General features: G+C 38.2%; 2 protein-coding genes and 1 long non-coding RNA gene across 4 annotated transcripts; 2 read left to right on the top strand and 1 right to left on the bottom strand.

Moving 5' to 3' along the window:
- Positions 1-1,800: 1,800 nt before the first annotated feature.
- LOC148677261 (extracellular calcium-sensing receptor-like) lies at positions 1,801-7,233 on the top strand. The gene is made up of 6 exons (XM_088619562.1): positions 1,801-2,323; positions 2,479-2,773; positions 3,380-4,195; positions 4,376-4,603; positions 5,039-5,162; positions 5,375-7,233. Exons 1-6 carry the CDS (start codon positions 2,124-2,126, stop codon positions 6,286-6,288), a joined length of 2,577 nt encoding a protein of 858 aa, XP_088475688.1. The 5' UTR covers positions 1,801-2,123; the 3' UTR covers positions 6,289-7,233.
- Positions 7,234-7,915: 682 nt separating this feature from the next.
- Positions 7,916-13,906, bottom strand: LOC148677262 (uncharacterized). Its single transcript, XR_015930250.1, has 3 exons — positions 13,517-13,906; positions 10,783-10,983; positions 7,916-8,624 (listed from the first exon to the last, which is right to left on the bottom strand). It is a non-coding gene; the product is annotated as an uncharacterized LOC148677262 (long non-coding RNA).
- On the top strand, positions 10,727-15,610 carry LOC148677263 (extracellular calcium-sensing receptor-like). 2 transcript variants are annotated; one of them, XM_088619572.1, is made up of 4 exons: positions 11,118-11,654; positions 13,280-13,504; positions 13,859-13,982; positions 14,188-15,610. In XM_088619572.1, exons 1-4 carry the CDS (start codon positions 11,394-11,396, stop codon positions 15,099-15,101), a joined length of 1,524 nt encoding a protein of 507 aa, XP_088475698.1. In that variant the 5' UTR covers positions 11,118-11,393; the 3' UTR covers positions 15,102-15,610. The 2 variants fall into 2 exon arrangements, with proteins under 2 accessions (XP_088475704.1, XP_088475698.1); XM_088619578.1 differs by lacking the exons at positions 11,118-11,654; positions 13,280-13,504 and adding an exon at positions 10,727-10,750 and having other exon boundaries at positions 13,853-13,982.
- Positions 15,611-15,962: the final 352 nt, after the last annotated feature.

Consider the following 15,962-nt stretch of genomic DNA (forward strand, 5'->3'; position numbering starts at 1 on the left):
CCCATGGGTGAAAATGTTTGCCTCATTAAGGGTCTGACTAGAAAACTCAGACCTTCAGTGAGGCAGTCAAACATCTTCATCGACTAGAACATTCATACTGTATGCATGCGTGTGTAACGGGAACCGGTTCAGATTTCCGTGTAGTGAGTATTTAGGACCCTAGGCAGACGGTAAAATCTGGAAGAGACTGGAGAAGGGCAACAGGGAAACACGACAGGATCAGGACAGGACGACTGGGGGGGGGTGGGGCGTGACGGCAGTGTTCCGGCGCAGGTGAACAAGTCCAAAACGATCCGGAAGGGCAAACCAGGAAGCAGTCCAAAAGTCCATAGCCGGGAGATAGACAGGAACAAAGACGGAAACAGGGACGAGGAATCAGGAACTAGGAAGTTAAAGACATAACGGAGCCTGGTGTTCCGAGCCCCTGACCCAGATGGTCAGGGGAATAAGACCTGCCGTCGGGCTACCCACGAGCCCGGGGAATAGGCAAGCCCTGTGACGTCCATCTTCCAATGCTGAGCGCAGAGCTTCAGAGGCGTGTGTTTAAATAATACACATGGGACAAGGGGCAGGTGAACATAATAATGAAACTAAAATACATAAAAGGGCTGGAGCGCCATCTGGAGGAGGGATGAAGATAGTGACAGTCAATTCCCGTCACTGCAAACAAATTTTGCATTGGTACCTATGAGGACACCATCCATGAGCACTGGAGGAACTGTAGAATGCATGCCCACTGAATGTCAAAGCAACTCAGAGATCTCTGCTTTCTCTGAAGCATTACCACATTGTTACACAATGATACCAGGCCACACACCAGACCACAAAATGTGACTGATTACCGTATTACAGATAGGAGGGACAACACTATCATCCTCACAATCTTGACCTGGCACCTACTGATTCACATCACCTTTCATCCTTAGGAAAAGCAAGAGATTTTTCCCAGCTGATAAAGACAAAATACGTCTTGTTTCAAGGAGTTAAAACGTTGTTTATCTCTATAACTTAAACTCAAAAGACTTGGATACTACTGCACGTGAAGAAACTGATGTGTAACATTACTTTATTATTGCATTTAGAAATATGTGCATTACTTTCATAGCTCATGCTATTTTATGTTTGTGCATTTAGCTTGTAATGTATTTTCAAACAAAAGAGAGGAGAGTCATAAAAATGCTGATATATTTAGTGAAAACTATATAATTCCCAAGGTGTTTAAAAACATCAAATTAAATCAAATTTACTTCAATTATCAGAAAAACAAATAACAATTAAATTAGTTCAGGTGGGTAGCTGCGTCAGCCTGCGTAGGCTGCAAAGGATCAAGTAATAGGTTTATTCCTATTAAGAGAGAAGAAAGAAAACACAACATTTTGGCCATGGAGCCTTCTTCAGGTGAGAGAAAAACAGGGCAGATAGCAAAGGTAATGTAGCATAGGAGAACAAAAGCTGTGATGCAGGGCGGAAGAGAAGGAATGATGAAGAGATCTAGAAAAAAATAACATTAATACTGAATTGATCTTAAATTCCTTGAGTACAGAGCCCACCGCATATGCAACTTTTTGACATTGGACCTCCTAGGGGCAAATGCACAAAAGCCAAATGAGTCTTGCCCAAATAATTTAACACAGTTTTGCCACGTTGATTATATCAGGAAAAAAACAGCCAACAACTCTTAAAAGAAAATATATTTAATTGCAGCCCGTGCTGTATTTGTTTGCTGGATTATAATTCACATTCAACAACAACTAGGAAAATTGTTAAAATAGAAACAAAATGTCATAAACCAGCCAAACCCTGATGTGGATATGTCCCTCCTGACTCAACTGCAAAAGTTTATGCTGGAGACAAGGTGTTAGTATTTCTTTCAAGCAAAGTTCCAATTGCCAAAAATGTTATTCTAAAATTGCTACAAACAAACTGCATGAGTCTAAATATTAGCTTTGAATCAGCAAATGCACTTTTTGTTATTTTCTTTTACACACCAGAGATCCAGCTCACCTTAGAGAGTTACTGTTGTAACTGTTGTGATGACATTGACGTTTGCTTTAGCACACAGGAGAGTATATAAAACCAGGATGAATACAACACTTTGTCTCCAGTTTGAGAAGGACTAGAAAATGTTTGTCCTGAAGGTTGTGCTGATAGCATTTTCAACACTGGCAGAAAAACCCATCTGCAGGTTACAAGGACGCCCAGAAACGCCTGCATTTTCAATGGATGGAGACATCATAATTGGAGGTTTATTTTCAATAAAAGCAGGCATTGTTAGTACAACACCCAACTTCAAAGACCTTCCTGAACCTACAGAATGCAAGGGGTAAGTATAATGTTAAATATACTAAAGGGTTGTTTTATGTAGCAAAGTACTGAAATGAGAATTGTGTGATATCCAACATAATCTGTGGTATATATATTTTCTACTAATTGTTTGTACTAGTCATCTTTCATATCCTTTTCTGAACATCATTGCAGCATACAGTTAAGAGAATTTCAGCTTGCCCAGACCATGATTTTCACAATACAGGAAATTAACAACAGCACAGAAATTCTCCCCAATGTCACACTGGGCTATAGGATCTACAGTGTGTGTCCTAACATACCTTCATCAATAAGAGGTGCTCTGAATATGGTGAATGGCCATGAAGAAGGAGATATTGCTGAAACGTCCTGCACCAGACCACCTAACGCCCAAGCAATTATAGGACAATCTGGATCATCTATAACGATTGGAACCATCACAACCGTTGGACCTTTTCAAGTACCAATGGTAAAATACGTTCAAATGCTCTGCACTTCTCAAAGTGACCAATTTCAGTAGCTGAACAATGGTTTGTGAATGTACAACAATTACTGTACAAGACATTTAACATTTTTTGGAGAATGATTGATTATTTTTGTCTCATTAATAAAAATAACCAACAATCCCTTGGCAAAGGTTTGTCTGGTTTCAGGGAAACTTCATATCGGGTATTTACAGTAGGTAATTTCTGATTTCCATATCTGACCAGTACTATTCCATATGGTACAGGATATCGGATGATCATGGAATGTTGATGACACATTACTGTTTCTGTTTTCCAATAGCTTGACATTAAGCAGTATAATCTAATAACTGCAGGATACTACCCTTGCTGTTTTCTAATGCAGTCAATTCTCTTGCTGGTGAAAGCCACCACAAGAATCTCAATTGCCCTATGCATCTAACTAACTGTGTGTCATCGTTTATTTATTAGGAAAGTAACACATGTGAATCTATAAAGCAGTGTAGAAACAATAAATCCTGTACTGTATTTTAGAAAATGAATGTCTGGAGCAACTTATTTCTAGAAGCAAGATGCTTATATATGAAATATAATTTCTTTTTCACACACAGATCAGTCACCTTTCTACCTGTGCTTGTCTGAGTAACAGAAGGCGATTCCCTTCATTCTTCAGAACAATCCCCAGTGACTATTATCAGAGCAGAGCCCTGGCTCAGCTGGTGAAGCACTTTGGATGGACCTGGGTTGGAGCCATTAGAAGTGATGATGACTATGGAAACAGTGGAATGGCTACATTTGTGAAAATCGCACAACAAGAGGGGATATGTATTGAATATTCAGAGGCTTTCTCAAGTGTTGACCCAATAGAGAAAATTCAGAAAATTGCTCGCATTGTTAAACAATCCACCTCAAAAGTTGTCCTGGCCTTCCTGCCTCAGGTCGAGATGACCATGCTAACACAAGAAATGCTGAGGCAGAATATTACTGGCTTACAGTGGATAGGCAGTGAGTCTTGGATTTCTTCTAGAGGCATTGCTAACCGTGAAAGTTTTAAGATTCTTGGTGGAGCAATTGGATTTGCAAATGTTAATACAAAAATAAATGGCCTGGATAATTTTCTGTTTAGCGTCCATCCATCTACTGACCCTGATAATGACTTTTTGACAGAATTCTGGGAAACTGTTTTTAGCTGTACCCTGACTCGCCAGGATGGTAAAGAAAATAAGAAGCCGTGCACAGGGGCGGAGAGCCTACGAGAAGTGAAAAACCAGTACACTGATGTGTCAGAGCAAAGAATCCCTCACAATGTTTACAAAGCTGTGTATGCAGTGGCACATGCGCTGCATGATCTTCTGACATGCAAACCTGGAAGAGAGACCCTTTTCAACCACACATGTGTGAACAAGATGGAAATCTCACCGTGGCAGGTAAGGAGTGACCTTATAATAATACTGCTATGGTGAAAAGCACTATAGTAAGCAGCTACTGAAAGCAGCTCTTGAGTTTAGTTCTCTAATGTGGCTCTAATGCAATCTGAAATCTGAGACAGCGTCACCAACTAATAGTAAATACCAAATTAACACTGAACATAATCTACATTTGCCTAGGTGCTCCATTATCTGAAAAATGTTCATTTCAAAACTAAAACTGGAGAACAAATGTCTTTTGACGAAAACGGAGATCCAGTGGCGAGATACGAATTAATTAATTGGCAGCTCAATAAAGATGGAAACACAGACTTTGCTGTGGCTGGATATTATGATGCCTCTTCTTCAGCAGGGCTGCAATTCACAATGAACAACATCAGCATGGTCTGGGCAGGCAGACAGATTCAGGTAATGCCTTACCCAGTCCATTCATTCTCAGCCTTACTGCTTGTTACTTGATACATGATACATAACAATTTACTTTGTTATGGGGCTTGATATATATTTCAAAAAGCAAAGACAGATAAGAACAAAGTAACATGGTTATACTTCAGGTGGGTAGCTGCGTCAGCAAGCGTAGGCTGCAAAGGAACAAGTAATAGGTTTATTCCATACTGAAAAGAGAAGAAAAAACACAATGTTTGGCCATGGAGCCTTCTTCAAGTGTGATTTTGAAAAATGCTGCTGCAAATTCAGTCATTTTGGGGTGCAATAATCTAAAAAAAGTCCACAGGATCCTGGTGGGACTGATGTATATATTAAATTGTATATAGATTTGGATTTATTGTATTAAGTATTGTAATACCCGATTGTATTAAGCTATTTCTGTGTGTTGATTTCAAGGCGCCTGTGTCAGTGTGCAGTGAGAGCTGTCCTCCAGGCACTCGGAAGGCTGTTCAGAAGGGAAGGCCTGTCTGCTGCTTTGACTGTGTACCATGTGCTGAAGGAGAGATCAGCAACCAAACTGGTAAATACAATTTAGAGGCATATTTATTTATTTTTACATTTTCTGTAAATCCATTCACTATGGTTGCAAGATATAATCTAAAAAAAAGGGCCATACATATTCCTTAAATGTAGACACTAGAAATTTTGTGGCGCAAGGATATTGCTCTCTTTTGGGATATGAACAAAATCAATATTTTTGTAATTAATTCTATTTTTAATATTTTCTTTTAGATTCCATTGACTGTACTAAGTGCCCTTTGGAATACTGGTCCAATGATCGGAAAGACAAGTGCATCTTAAAGGAGACTGAATTCCTATCATACGGAGAAATAATGGGAATACTACTAGCTGTGTTTGCTTTACTGGGAACATTTTTAGCTTTAGCTACAGCAATTGTCTTCTTTAGGTTTAAAGACACTCCCATTGTTAAAGCCAATAACTCTGAACTGAGTTTCCTTCTGCTCTTTTCATTGACACTGTGTTTCCTCTGTTCACTTACTTTCATTGGCCAGCCCTCTGACTGGTCCTGTATGTTGCGCCACACAGCATTTGGGATCACATTTGTCCTGTGCATCTCTTGTGTTCTGGGGAAAACAATAGTGGTGTTAATGGCCTTTAGGGCTACACTGCCAGGCAGTAACATTATGAAATGGTTTGGCCCCAAACAGCAGCGCTTAAGTGTTCTTGCTTTCACACTTATACAAGTTTTGATTTCTGGTCTTTGGTTGACAATATCACCTCCTTTTCCTTATAAAAACATGAAATACCATAAAGAAAAAATAATTCTAGAGTGTGATTTAGGATCAACAGTTGGATTTTGTGCTGTGTTAGGGTATATAGGATTCCTCTCTGCCATGTGCTTTGTGCTCGCTTTCCTGGCTCGGAAGCTGCCTGATAACTTCAATGAAGCCAAATTCATTACGTTCAGCATGCTCATATTCTGTGCAGTCTGGATCACCTTTATCCCAGCTTATATCAGCTCTCCTGGGAAGTTCACCGTAGCTGTGGAAATATTTGCTATTCTAGCATCAAGTTTTGGTTTGCTGTTCTGTATATTTGCACCCAAATGTTACATTATAATATTAAATCCTGAGATAAACACAAAGAAGGGTTTGATGGGTAAGATGTCATCAAAAGCACTTTAAACCCATGAGGAGGAAAAAACAGAAAGAATCCACTTTGTTTCCAAAATTATTTTCAAAAAACAAAATAGTCTAAAAACACTTCCATATCTAGTGTGAGGAATGAGAAAACTCTATGATGTGCACAATTCTATTTTGCAAGTATTCTGAGAATTGCTCTATAAGATTTGATCGTGAAGTAAATGTGTATGTCTTTGTCTCATAGCTTTGTACACGGAAGGGAATGTAAGTGAAGGTCAAAAACATTGTGTTGTGAGCCTGATCATCGAGGACTGCAATCTATAAGGTTCGTGTGTTCTAGCTGTTGCTGTAGGAAGCCAATTTTATTACTGGCCCTGATTCATGTGTCTTGTGCCAGCATTCTTACATTCTGAATGTCTACCTGAATTGTATCACTTAAGTAAAGAGTGGATTGTGACACCTCAAAAGTACATCAATGTTATTTCTGTAACATCCAAAGCAATTTGTGAGTTTACTGGGTTATTCCAGCTTGAAGCAGAACCAGGGCTCACTGGAGGAATGTGTTATCATTATGTTTGGGACATAGACCTTCTGATAAATTAACTGATACTCATTGTCTCCTCTTAACTACACAGTTTATGTGTAAATGTTTACGTTTATGAGAAAACAACTAGATCCACATGTTGCATGTGAAATTTAAGTAGTAACAATATGATGTACTTGAAAACTTTCCTTTGACACCTGTTTTGATGTGATAAATGTATTTGTAATTGAGAAAATGCAAAATATGCAGTATTTGTCCTGTACACAATCATTTTAGGGACATTTTATTTGTTTGCAAATATTTCTTATATGTAATTCAGCAGTGTATTGATCCCACAAAATATATATGGACAGTAAAGAAACAAGTAATAGGTTTATTCTGTAGGGAAAACCGGTTCAGGGACGCCAAATATGTAATCATAGTGGCTCTCTGAAGGCACCAGTTCTGTAGGGTTTGGGCATTTACTGAGACAATTATTAATTGTAGCAGTAAATCACAAAGTTGATTCTTTTGATGGCTTTAGAATCCAACCATGCAACATAACTCAAACAACGCACACACACAGGTACTAATACACGAGGATACATTTATTAATACATAGAATATGCATATAAACCTAACAGATCTTATCGAGAGGGTTATCAGAATACAAAAGGTATATTCGGTCAGTTACAAAGTGTTACACATATCAAGAGGACATACGTTCAGTATATCATTCATTAAGACCGTTTCGTAAATGAACTTGGTTATAACTTCTACATTAGATACTCAAACAAGTACATAACTCTTAGGAATTAAATTGATATCAACTGGTTTGGATAACAATTGAATTCTCGAGCTGTAATGCATTGAAGTTGAATACTCATCCAATTTCTGGGGATTCAGATCTCCTGCGGGCACAAAGAAACAGTTGCAGGCTGTTGCTGTCCAATCTGCGCTCTCTGGCTCCGTGCCAGGCTGTGCTGTGCGGCTTGCGACGGTGTGCTGCTGATGCTCACTGTTGGCTTTAACTAGCAAAGTTTGTGCACAGGAGAAAAGATGACTGTGGGTCCCAGCAAGTCAGGAAGAGGACCGGTTCGTTCCTGATGAAGAGCTAGTTCTGAATAGTGATTCAGCTTTCCACAGTTCCGACCTGTTCACAAGGCCTGCTGCTGGTTACTCTCTGGCAACCTCCACTCTAGACTCTTAGAACAAAGGAAAGTTCTGGCACTCGGACACACTGGCCGTTCCGTGGTTGTCCGGGCTGAGTCTCAGGATGGTCAGAAGGTTTGCTGCGAGAATGTCCTGCCCTTGGGAGCCTTCTGCTCCTGGGCCGTCCTGCCCTGGAATTCTCCTTTGAATTCCCTTTAGAATTGTCCACAGAATCCTCCTGAATCCCTTCTGAATCTTGTTGAATCTGAATCTCCCTTTTTTGTTGAATCTTACAGGCTCTCTGTGTTGCCTGTTTTTACCTGGAGGAACTTCAGCTCATTGATTGGCTGAAAGTTCCATGGGCATCAGAGTCCCACGTGGGTTACTCGGCCCTACCAGTCCCTGATTGGTTGATCAAGGTGAGATATGAGTCACTTAGTCCTGACACTTAGTAATGCAGTCCAGATGTCCAACTGGCACTCCCTAGACAGATAGGCGCCAATGGATGACCATTGATCATGATAGCCAGGCTTAGCTAAGTGCATCCCCCTTTGGGAGCTGTCCTAGGACCTTAAATCACCTTGCATGAATGGTTTCTCTGTGGCTGCACCACAGAGATGAACAGAGAAATGGGGCCTCATTTGGGAAGGCTCAGAACACTTAATTCTTTCTTATTAATAAGCCTCGCCGCTACAATTCCATGCTGAAAAAAAGGAGAAAGAAAACACAAAGTTTTGGTCATGGAGCCTTCTTCAGGTGTGAGCATGGAATAAACCTATTACTTGTTCCTTTTCAGCCAACGCATGCTGACGCAGCTACCCACCTGATCTATATGTACAGTATCTAACATAAATAATATCTAATTCACTTTTTATTATGACAAATGATTATACAGTGCTGCAGGAGTTCTAAGAAACAATCAGTTAAAAAGCTACCCTTTTAAGATAAAATGGATCAGTCATTGTATATGAAAAAAACATTTACACCACTGTGAATTTTGTCCTGGCAGAAATTAAAGATTCAATTCTGAACAAAGCGCATTGGAGTTCATTTGTTTCAGTTAAAGATTAGCTCGGACTAAAAAAACATTAATTAGATCTCAGTATCCCACGTGATAGGAAAACACTATCACCCTAAAAGGATTTTCTTCCAAAATATACATGCATGTACAGTACAGTACATGAGAGAGACATTGAGAAAGAGGAAGGAGTTAGACTGGGGAGATATACAGTATACAGTGTAAGTGTGGGAGCCGCAAAAGAATGAGTAGAGAATAATTTCAAGCTGAAAATAAAAAGAAAAACACTGGTTTGTGCATGGAACCTTCTACATTCTTATTTATGATATATAGTTATTGCACAGGGTGTGTTGTTTTATTTTGTGCTCATATGGCAGAAAATCACAGTTTTGCCTAATAGTGTTTTCATATTAGAAAATAATGGCTCTCTGGGTTTTTTACTTGGGTTTTGAAACACTAATACCATTTATTCTGAACCATTTCAAAACGTTCACAGCACATTGCAATGTCACCCACATAGCCAAATAAGTCAAGCACAAAGAAAGAAAGCAGAACTAATTATTGCAGTAAAATCAGATTACTTTTGATCTATTTTATACATTGGAGGGGTATAAAAAATAAAGAATGCTTTTATTAAGTTACCAAGTGAAACTTTGCCTAGGCTCATTTTAAACAACATTTTCTTGGGAATCATCAACTATTTACAAACATCACTACAACGTTTCCATTAAACTTAGATTGTGTACTTCTGAGAGTGGTATGAAATGCCCAAAATCAACTGGTATCATTTTACCACATTGTGTATTTTGGTATTTTACTGAATTTACGTTTCCTACTGTCACAGATAGAGACAGTCTGTGAAGGATGTCAGCAGTATAACAGGCACATACAGTACCATGATGAAACTGACAGATCTGAGAGGAATGACAACATTTTAATGTTGACGTCTACTTTTTCTTTTCATTTGAAATTTGATCTTTGATTTAGAAAAAGTATCAAGTCATGACTCAGCAGTGCACATACTGTTGTCTTAGAATTCCAAAATAGCTTGGAGGCATGACACCTTAATTATTGTAGCAGCTGTACTGTTTCTCTTGTGAATGCATTTCTGATACTGCCAAGCTGGTTAATAGCTTCTTGGTCATTGAAGAAATCTGCCATTGTGCTTTAAATTCAGTTAATCAGTAAAGCTAGTAACCACATACTATATATATATATTTCTTCTATTATTAAGAATAAAGATATTTTAAGAAACAAATACATTAGAAGTTTAAAATCAAATGAACAGAAGCAAGCACTGCAAAAGAGACAGCAAAGGTCACTCAACCTAAATGGCCCAACTTAATTCGAGTTTACTGTATGTAGAATGTTGACGATGTTTGCATGTGAAGTATGATATTTATAGAGGCTTTTTCAAAACACCTTAGATGAAAATCAGATCTTGGTTAGGAAAATTCAAATGTGATTTTTGGTGCACTTACTGAACTCTACTTAGATTCTGAAGATTATATTCTGAAGATCAGTTCCATATCCATCTTTTTTTTAAAAAACTGGGCAGACAAGATGTACATCCACAGAAAAATTGAGGACATCAGAAAAAGGAGGTTTCATGCTTACATCACCCGATCAAAATACAGCAGGATTTTTAATCGCAAGAATAAGTTCATTTTAATTTTATGATGAAAAGTAAAAAAGAATAAAAATAAAGCTATATAGCCATCATGCTATTGTTTTTGATGACTCAGCAAGCAACCACGTGAGTTTGAATTTCACTTTTAAACCAGCAAATGTACCTGTTGTTATTTTCTTCTATACAACAGAACACACCAGAGATCCAGCTCACCTTTGAGAGTTCCTGCTGTGATGAAGGGGGGTTCCATCTGACGTCTGCTCTGGCACATGAGAGAGCATCTCATCCAGATCTATACTGTATAAAACCAGGATGATTGCGGGCGGCACTTTGTCTCCACTTTGAAAAGGACTAGAAAATGTTTGTCCTGAAGGTTGTGCTGATTGCACTTTCAACGCTGGCAGAAAAACCCACCTGCAGGTTACAAGGAAGCCCAGAATTAGCCACATTCTCAAAGGATGGAGACATTATAATTGGAGGCTTGTTTTCACTAACAACATCAATGATCAGCACAACCCTTAACTTCAAAAATCCTCCAGAACCTATACAATGCAAAGGGTGAGTTTAAATATTAAAACTACATTTAAGAGTTAACAAAAAAAACAACACTGTAGATAAAATTCTGTCTTTTTATTATGCTTACAGTATGTAATACCAATCTTGCTTAAATGAGGGTTGTTGGATACATTTTATGAAATGTTTTTTTTCCCCAAATCATTAACATTGGTTGAAGTAGTTTTTAGATTATGTCATTCTAACTTTTATTTAAAATTGTTTATTTCTTTTTCAGTGTACATTTCAGGGGATTTCAGCTTGCCCAGACAATGATCTTCACAATAGAGGAAATTAACAACAGTTCAGAAATTCTCCCCGATGTCACACTGGGCTATAGGATCTACAGTGTGTGTCCCAACATACCTTCATCAATAAGAGGTGCTTTGAATTTGGTGAATGGCCATGAAGAAGGAGTCATTTCTGAAACCTCCTGCACCAGACCACCTAACGTCCAAGCAATTATAGGACATTCAGTATCATCTGTAACTATCGGAACAGCAACAACTGTTGGACCTTTTCGTGTTCCAATGGTAAAATGGATTGAAAAGTTTCGCATTTCTTATTTTTTGTTTTTAACTTGGAAGTATTAACTGGAGATTTTGATTTTGTGATATTTATACTGACTATAGATATAGAAAATATGGATTCAATAAGATTTAAAAATTAATAAAATATTCAGAGTAGTGTATACTTCATAGTTTTCTTATTTGATATCATTCAACACTACAAATACTACTGTATCTTCTGTCAGCTATTGTGCAAACATGCCTTAAAGGTAAACAAGAGAAGATGCTATTTTATTTTAATTGCACTCTGTAATTTTCATCACATTTACTGTAGTTCTCTATACTTTTTTGTCTTTCAAATACAGGATGTTTTCACTTAAGCTAATAGTAAATGTGAAGGGTTTGCAAGATGCTTTTACAATCACTTTCAAAAATATGCATATGCTGCAGAATACATAAAACAAACATGACAGCTTCATCTGCAAAGGCAGAAACACCAATACCAAAAACATTTTTTTACCTTGCTTATATTTTAAGGATTACAAATGAGTGTGGGAAAGGAATTTTGCTATGAACATTCATCCTATGTATTATGTCTGCATGCATCCACCATATTTATTATGTCTTTCCAATAACTGTTTTTCTTATTTAGATCAGCTATCTTTCCACCTGCGAATGTCTAAGCAACAGAAGACGATTCCCTTCATTCTTCAGAACCATCCCCAGTGACTATTATCAGAGCAGAGCCCTGGCTCAGCTGGTGAAGCACTTTGGATGGACCTGGGTTGGAGCCATTAGAAGTGATGATGACTATGGAAACAGTGGAATGGCTACATTTGTGAAAATCGCACAACAAGAGGGAATATGCATTGAATATTCAGAGGCTTTCTCAAGTGTTGACCCATTAGAGAAAATTCAGAAAATTGCTCGCATTGTTAAACAATCCACCTCAAAAGTTGTCCTGGCCTTCCTGCCTCAGGTCGAGATGACCATGCTAACACAAGAAATGCTGCAGCAGAATATTACTGGCTTGCAGTGGATAGGCAGTGAGTCTTGGATTACTTCTAGAAGCATTGCTAATCGCGAGAGTTATAAAATTCTTGGTGGGGCAATTGGATTTGCAAATGTTAATACAGAAATAAAAGGCCTGGATGATTTTCTGTTTAGCGTCCATCCATCTACTGACCCTGATAATGACTTTTTGACAGAATTCTGGGAAACTGTTTTTAGCTGTACCCTGACTCGCCAGGATGGTAAAGAAAATAAAAAGCCGTGCACAGGGGCGGAGAGCCTACGAGAAGTGAATAACCAGTACACTGATGTGTCAGAGCAAAGAATCCCTCACAATGTTTACAAAGCTGTGTATGCAGTGGCACATGCGCTGCATGATCTTCTGACATGCAAACCTGGGAGAGAGACCCTTTTCAACCACACATGTGTGAACAAGATGGAAATCTCACCGTGGCAGGTAAGGAGTGACCTTATAATAATACTGTTATGGTGAAAGGCACTATAGTAAGCAGCTACTGAAAAGCAGCTCTTGTGTTTAGTTCTCTAATGTGGCTCCAATGCAATTTGAAATCTGAGACAGCATCACCAACTAATAGTAAATACCAAATTAACACTGAACATAATCTGCATTTGCCTAGGTGCTCCATTATCTGAAAAATGTTCATTTCAAAACTAAAACTGGAGAACAAGTGTATTTTGATGAAAACGGAGATCCAGTGGCAAGATACGAATTAATTAATTGGCAGCTCAATAAAGATGGAAACACAGACTTTGCTGTGGCTGGATATTATGATGCCTCTTCTTCAACAGGGCTGCAATTCAGAATGAACATCAGCATGGTCTGGGCAGGCAGACAGATTCAGGTAATGTCTTACCCAGTCCTTTCATTCTCAGCTTTACTGCTTGTTAAGTAATATATCCTATCCATTCTTTAATTTGTCTTATCTATTGTGTGGCGTAGCATAGACATCCATCTTCAAGAAGAGGACACCTAAGAACAATGAAAAAAGGTCTATTTAAATCTTGCTCAGAAGCGTAAACAACTTTTTCTATTTCTTGTACTACAACATTTGCATTTTAGTTCTCCTGCATCATTGCAGAGGTAATTTGGACTGTATCAATAGAAATAAAAGCATAATAAGTTGATTGTCTATCGTATTATACATCTCAATACAAGCAATTGTAAGGAAATTGTATTAGGCTATTTGTACTTAAAGGCTCCTGTGTCAGTGTGCAGTGAGAGCTGTCCTCCAGGCACTCGGAAGGCTGTTCAGAAGGGAAGGCCTGTCTGCTGCTTTGACTGTGTACCATGTGCTGAAGGAGAGATCAGCAACCAAACTGGTAAATACAATTTAACGATTTATGAAATTATTTAGCTTGTTTTTAATGTTAGGTAATTTACAAGACTTATTATAACCCCAAATTATAATAATTATATTTTGGTATTTTAAAAGAATTACTTACTATTTCTTAAATAAAGTAGGCCCTAGAAACTTTCAGTTGGAAAATACATATTCTTAATTCTATTTACAATATTTTCTTTTAGATTCCATTGACTGTACTAAGTGCCCTTTGGAATACTGGCCCAATGATCGGAAAGACAAGTGCATCTTAAAGGAGACTGAATTCCTATCATACAGGGAAATAATGGGAATACTACTAGTTGTGTTTGCTTTACTTGGAGCATTCTTAGCTTTAGTTACAGCAATTGTCTTCTTTAGATTTAAAGATACTCCCATTGTCAAAGCCAATAACTCCGAACTGAGTTTTCTTCTGCTCTTTTCATTGACACTGTGTTTCCTCTGTTCACTTACGTTCATCGGCCAGCCCTCTGACTGGTCCTGTATGTTGCGCCACACAGCATTTGGGATCACATTTGTCCTGTGCATCTCTTGTGTTCTGGGGAAAACAATAGTGGTGTTAATGGCCTTTAGGGCTACACTGCCAGGCAGTAACATTATGAAATGGTTTGGGCCCAAACAGCAAAGGTTAAGTGTTCTTGCTTTCACACTAGTACAGGTCTTGATTTGTGTTCTCTGGTTGACAATATCTCCTCCTTTTCCAAATAAAAACATGAAATACTACAGAGAAAAAATCATTCTAGAGTGTGAACTGGGATCTGCAGGTGCATTCTGGGCTGTGTTAGGGTATATAGGATTCCTCTCTGCCATGTGCTTTGTACTCGCTTTCCTGGCTCGGAAGCTGCCTGATAACTTCAATGAAGCCAAATTCATTACATTCAGCATGCTCATATTCTGTGCTGTCTGGATCACCTTTATCCCAGCTTATATCAGCTCCCCTGGGAAGTTCACAGTAGCTGTGGAAATATTTGCAATCTTGGCTTCTAGTTTTGGTTTGCTTTTCTGCATTTTTGCACCAAAGTGTTACATTATAATATTAAATCCTGAGATGAACACAAAGAAGAGTTTGATGGGTAAGATGCCATCAAAATCACTTTGAAACCATAAGGAGAAAGAGAAACAATGCTTTTATTATCTAACTAATTAAAAGACATGATCAAACAAATCCATATTCACATCTATTGTGAAAAATGAAAACACTGTATACATCAAGCTCAGAAATCTTTGTACATTATGGAAGTATTCTGAGATCTGTTCAGTAACATTTGCCAGCTGTCGAGTGAAGCAAATTTCTAATACCTGGTCTCATACAGTAGCTTCACACAGGGAAGGAAATGTAAATGCTCATCAAAGACATTGTGTTCTGTTCTCATCATCAAGGAGGCATGCAGGCTAAAAGGGTTGGGTGTTCTAGTTGTTGCAGCTGCTGAACGAAGGCAATTACAATGGAGGCTCTGATTCTTCTGTCTTGTGCATCATTTTTCACAGACATCCTGTTTTTTCTGTTAATGTTTCTTATCTCTGCAGTTACTGCACGATTGTCATTGTAACATATCAGAAGTGCATGAATGATATTTCTGTAACACCTAAAGCTGTTTGCAACTGTGTTTTGGGATATTCCAGTTTGAAGGATCTCTGATTGTGGGATCACTATGTATGTAACAACACCTTTTTAATAAATTCTTTGTTTCTCATCATGTCTTCTTAAATATACTGTAGGTTATCCACTTCTGTTTACATGAATAAACTAGACACACCTGTTGCATCTGCATTTCATGTAATTGGCAATATCCTTTACTTAAAAACATTGTTTTGACACCAGTTTTCATGCATATGCGGTTTCAAAACACACACATATAAGCAGTATTTTTTATGCTTTCAGATGTTTTTCCCCTATAGCCCTAGATTGTCAAAGCTAACCTTTGCCTCCATAGAGGCAAATCAACGTATTTCCTTGGCC

Source organism: Lepisosteus platostomus, chromosome 2 (assembly GCF_059453375.1).
Source record: "Lepisosteus platostomus isolate fLepPlt1 chromosome 2, fLepPlt1.hap1, whole genome shotgun sequence".
Lineage (NCBI taxonomy): Eukaryota > Metazoa > Chordata > Actinopteri > Semionotiformes > Lepisosteidae > Lepisosteus > Lepisosteus platostomus.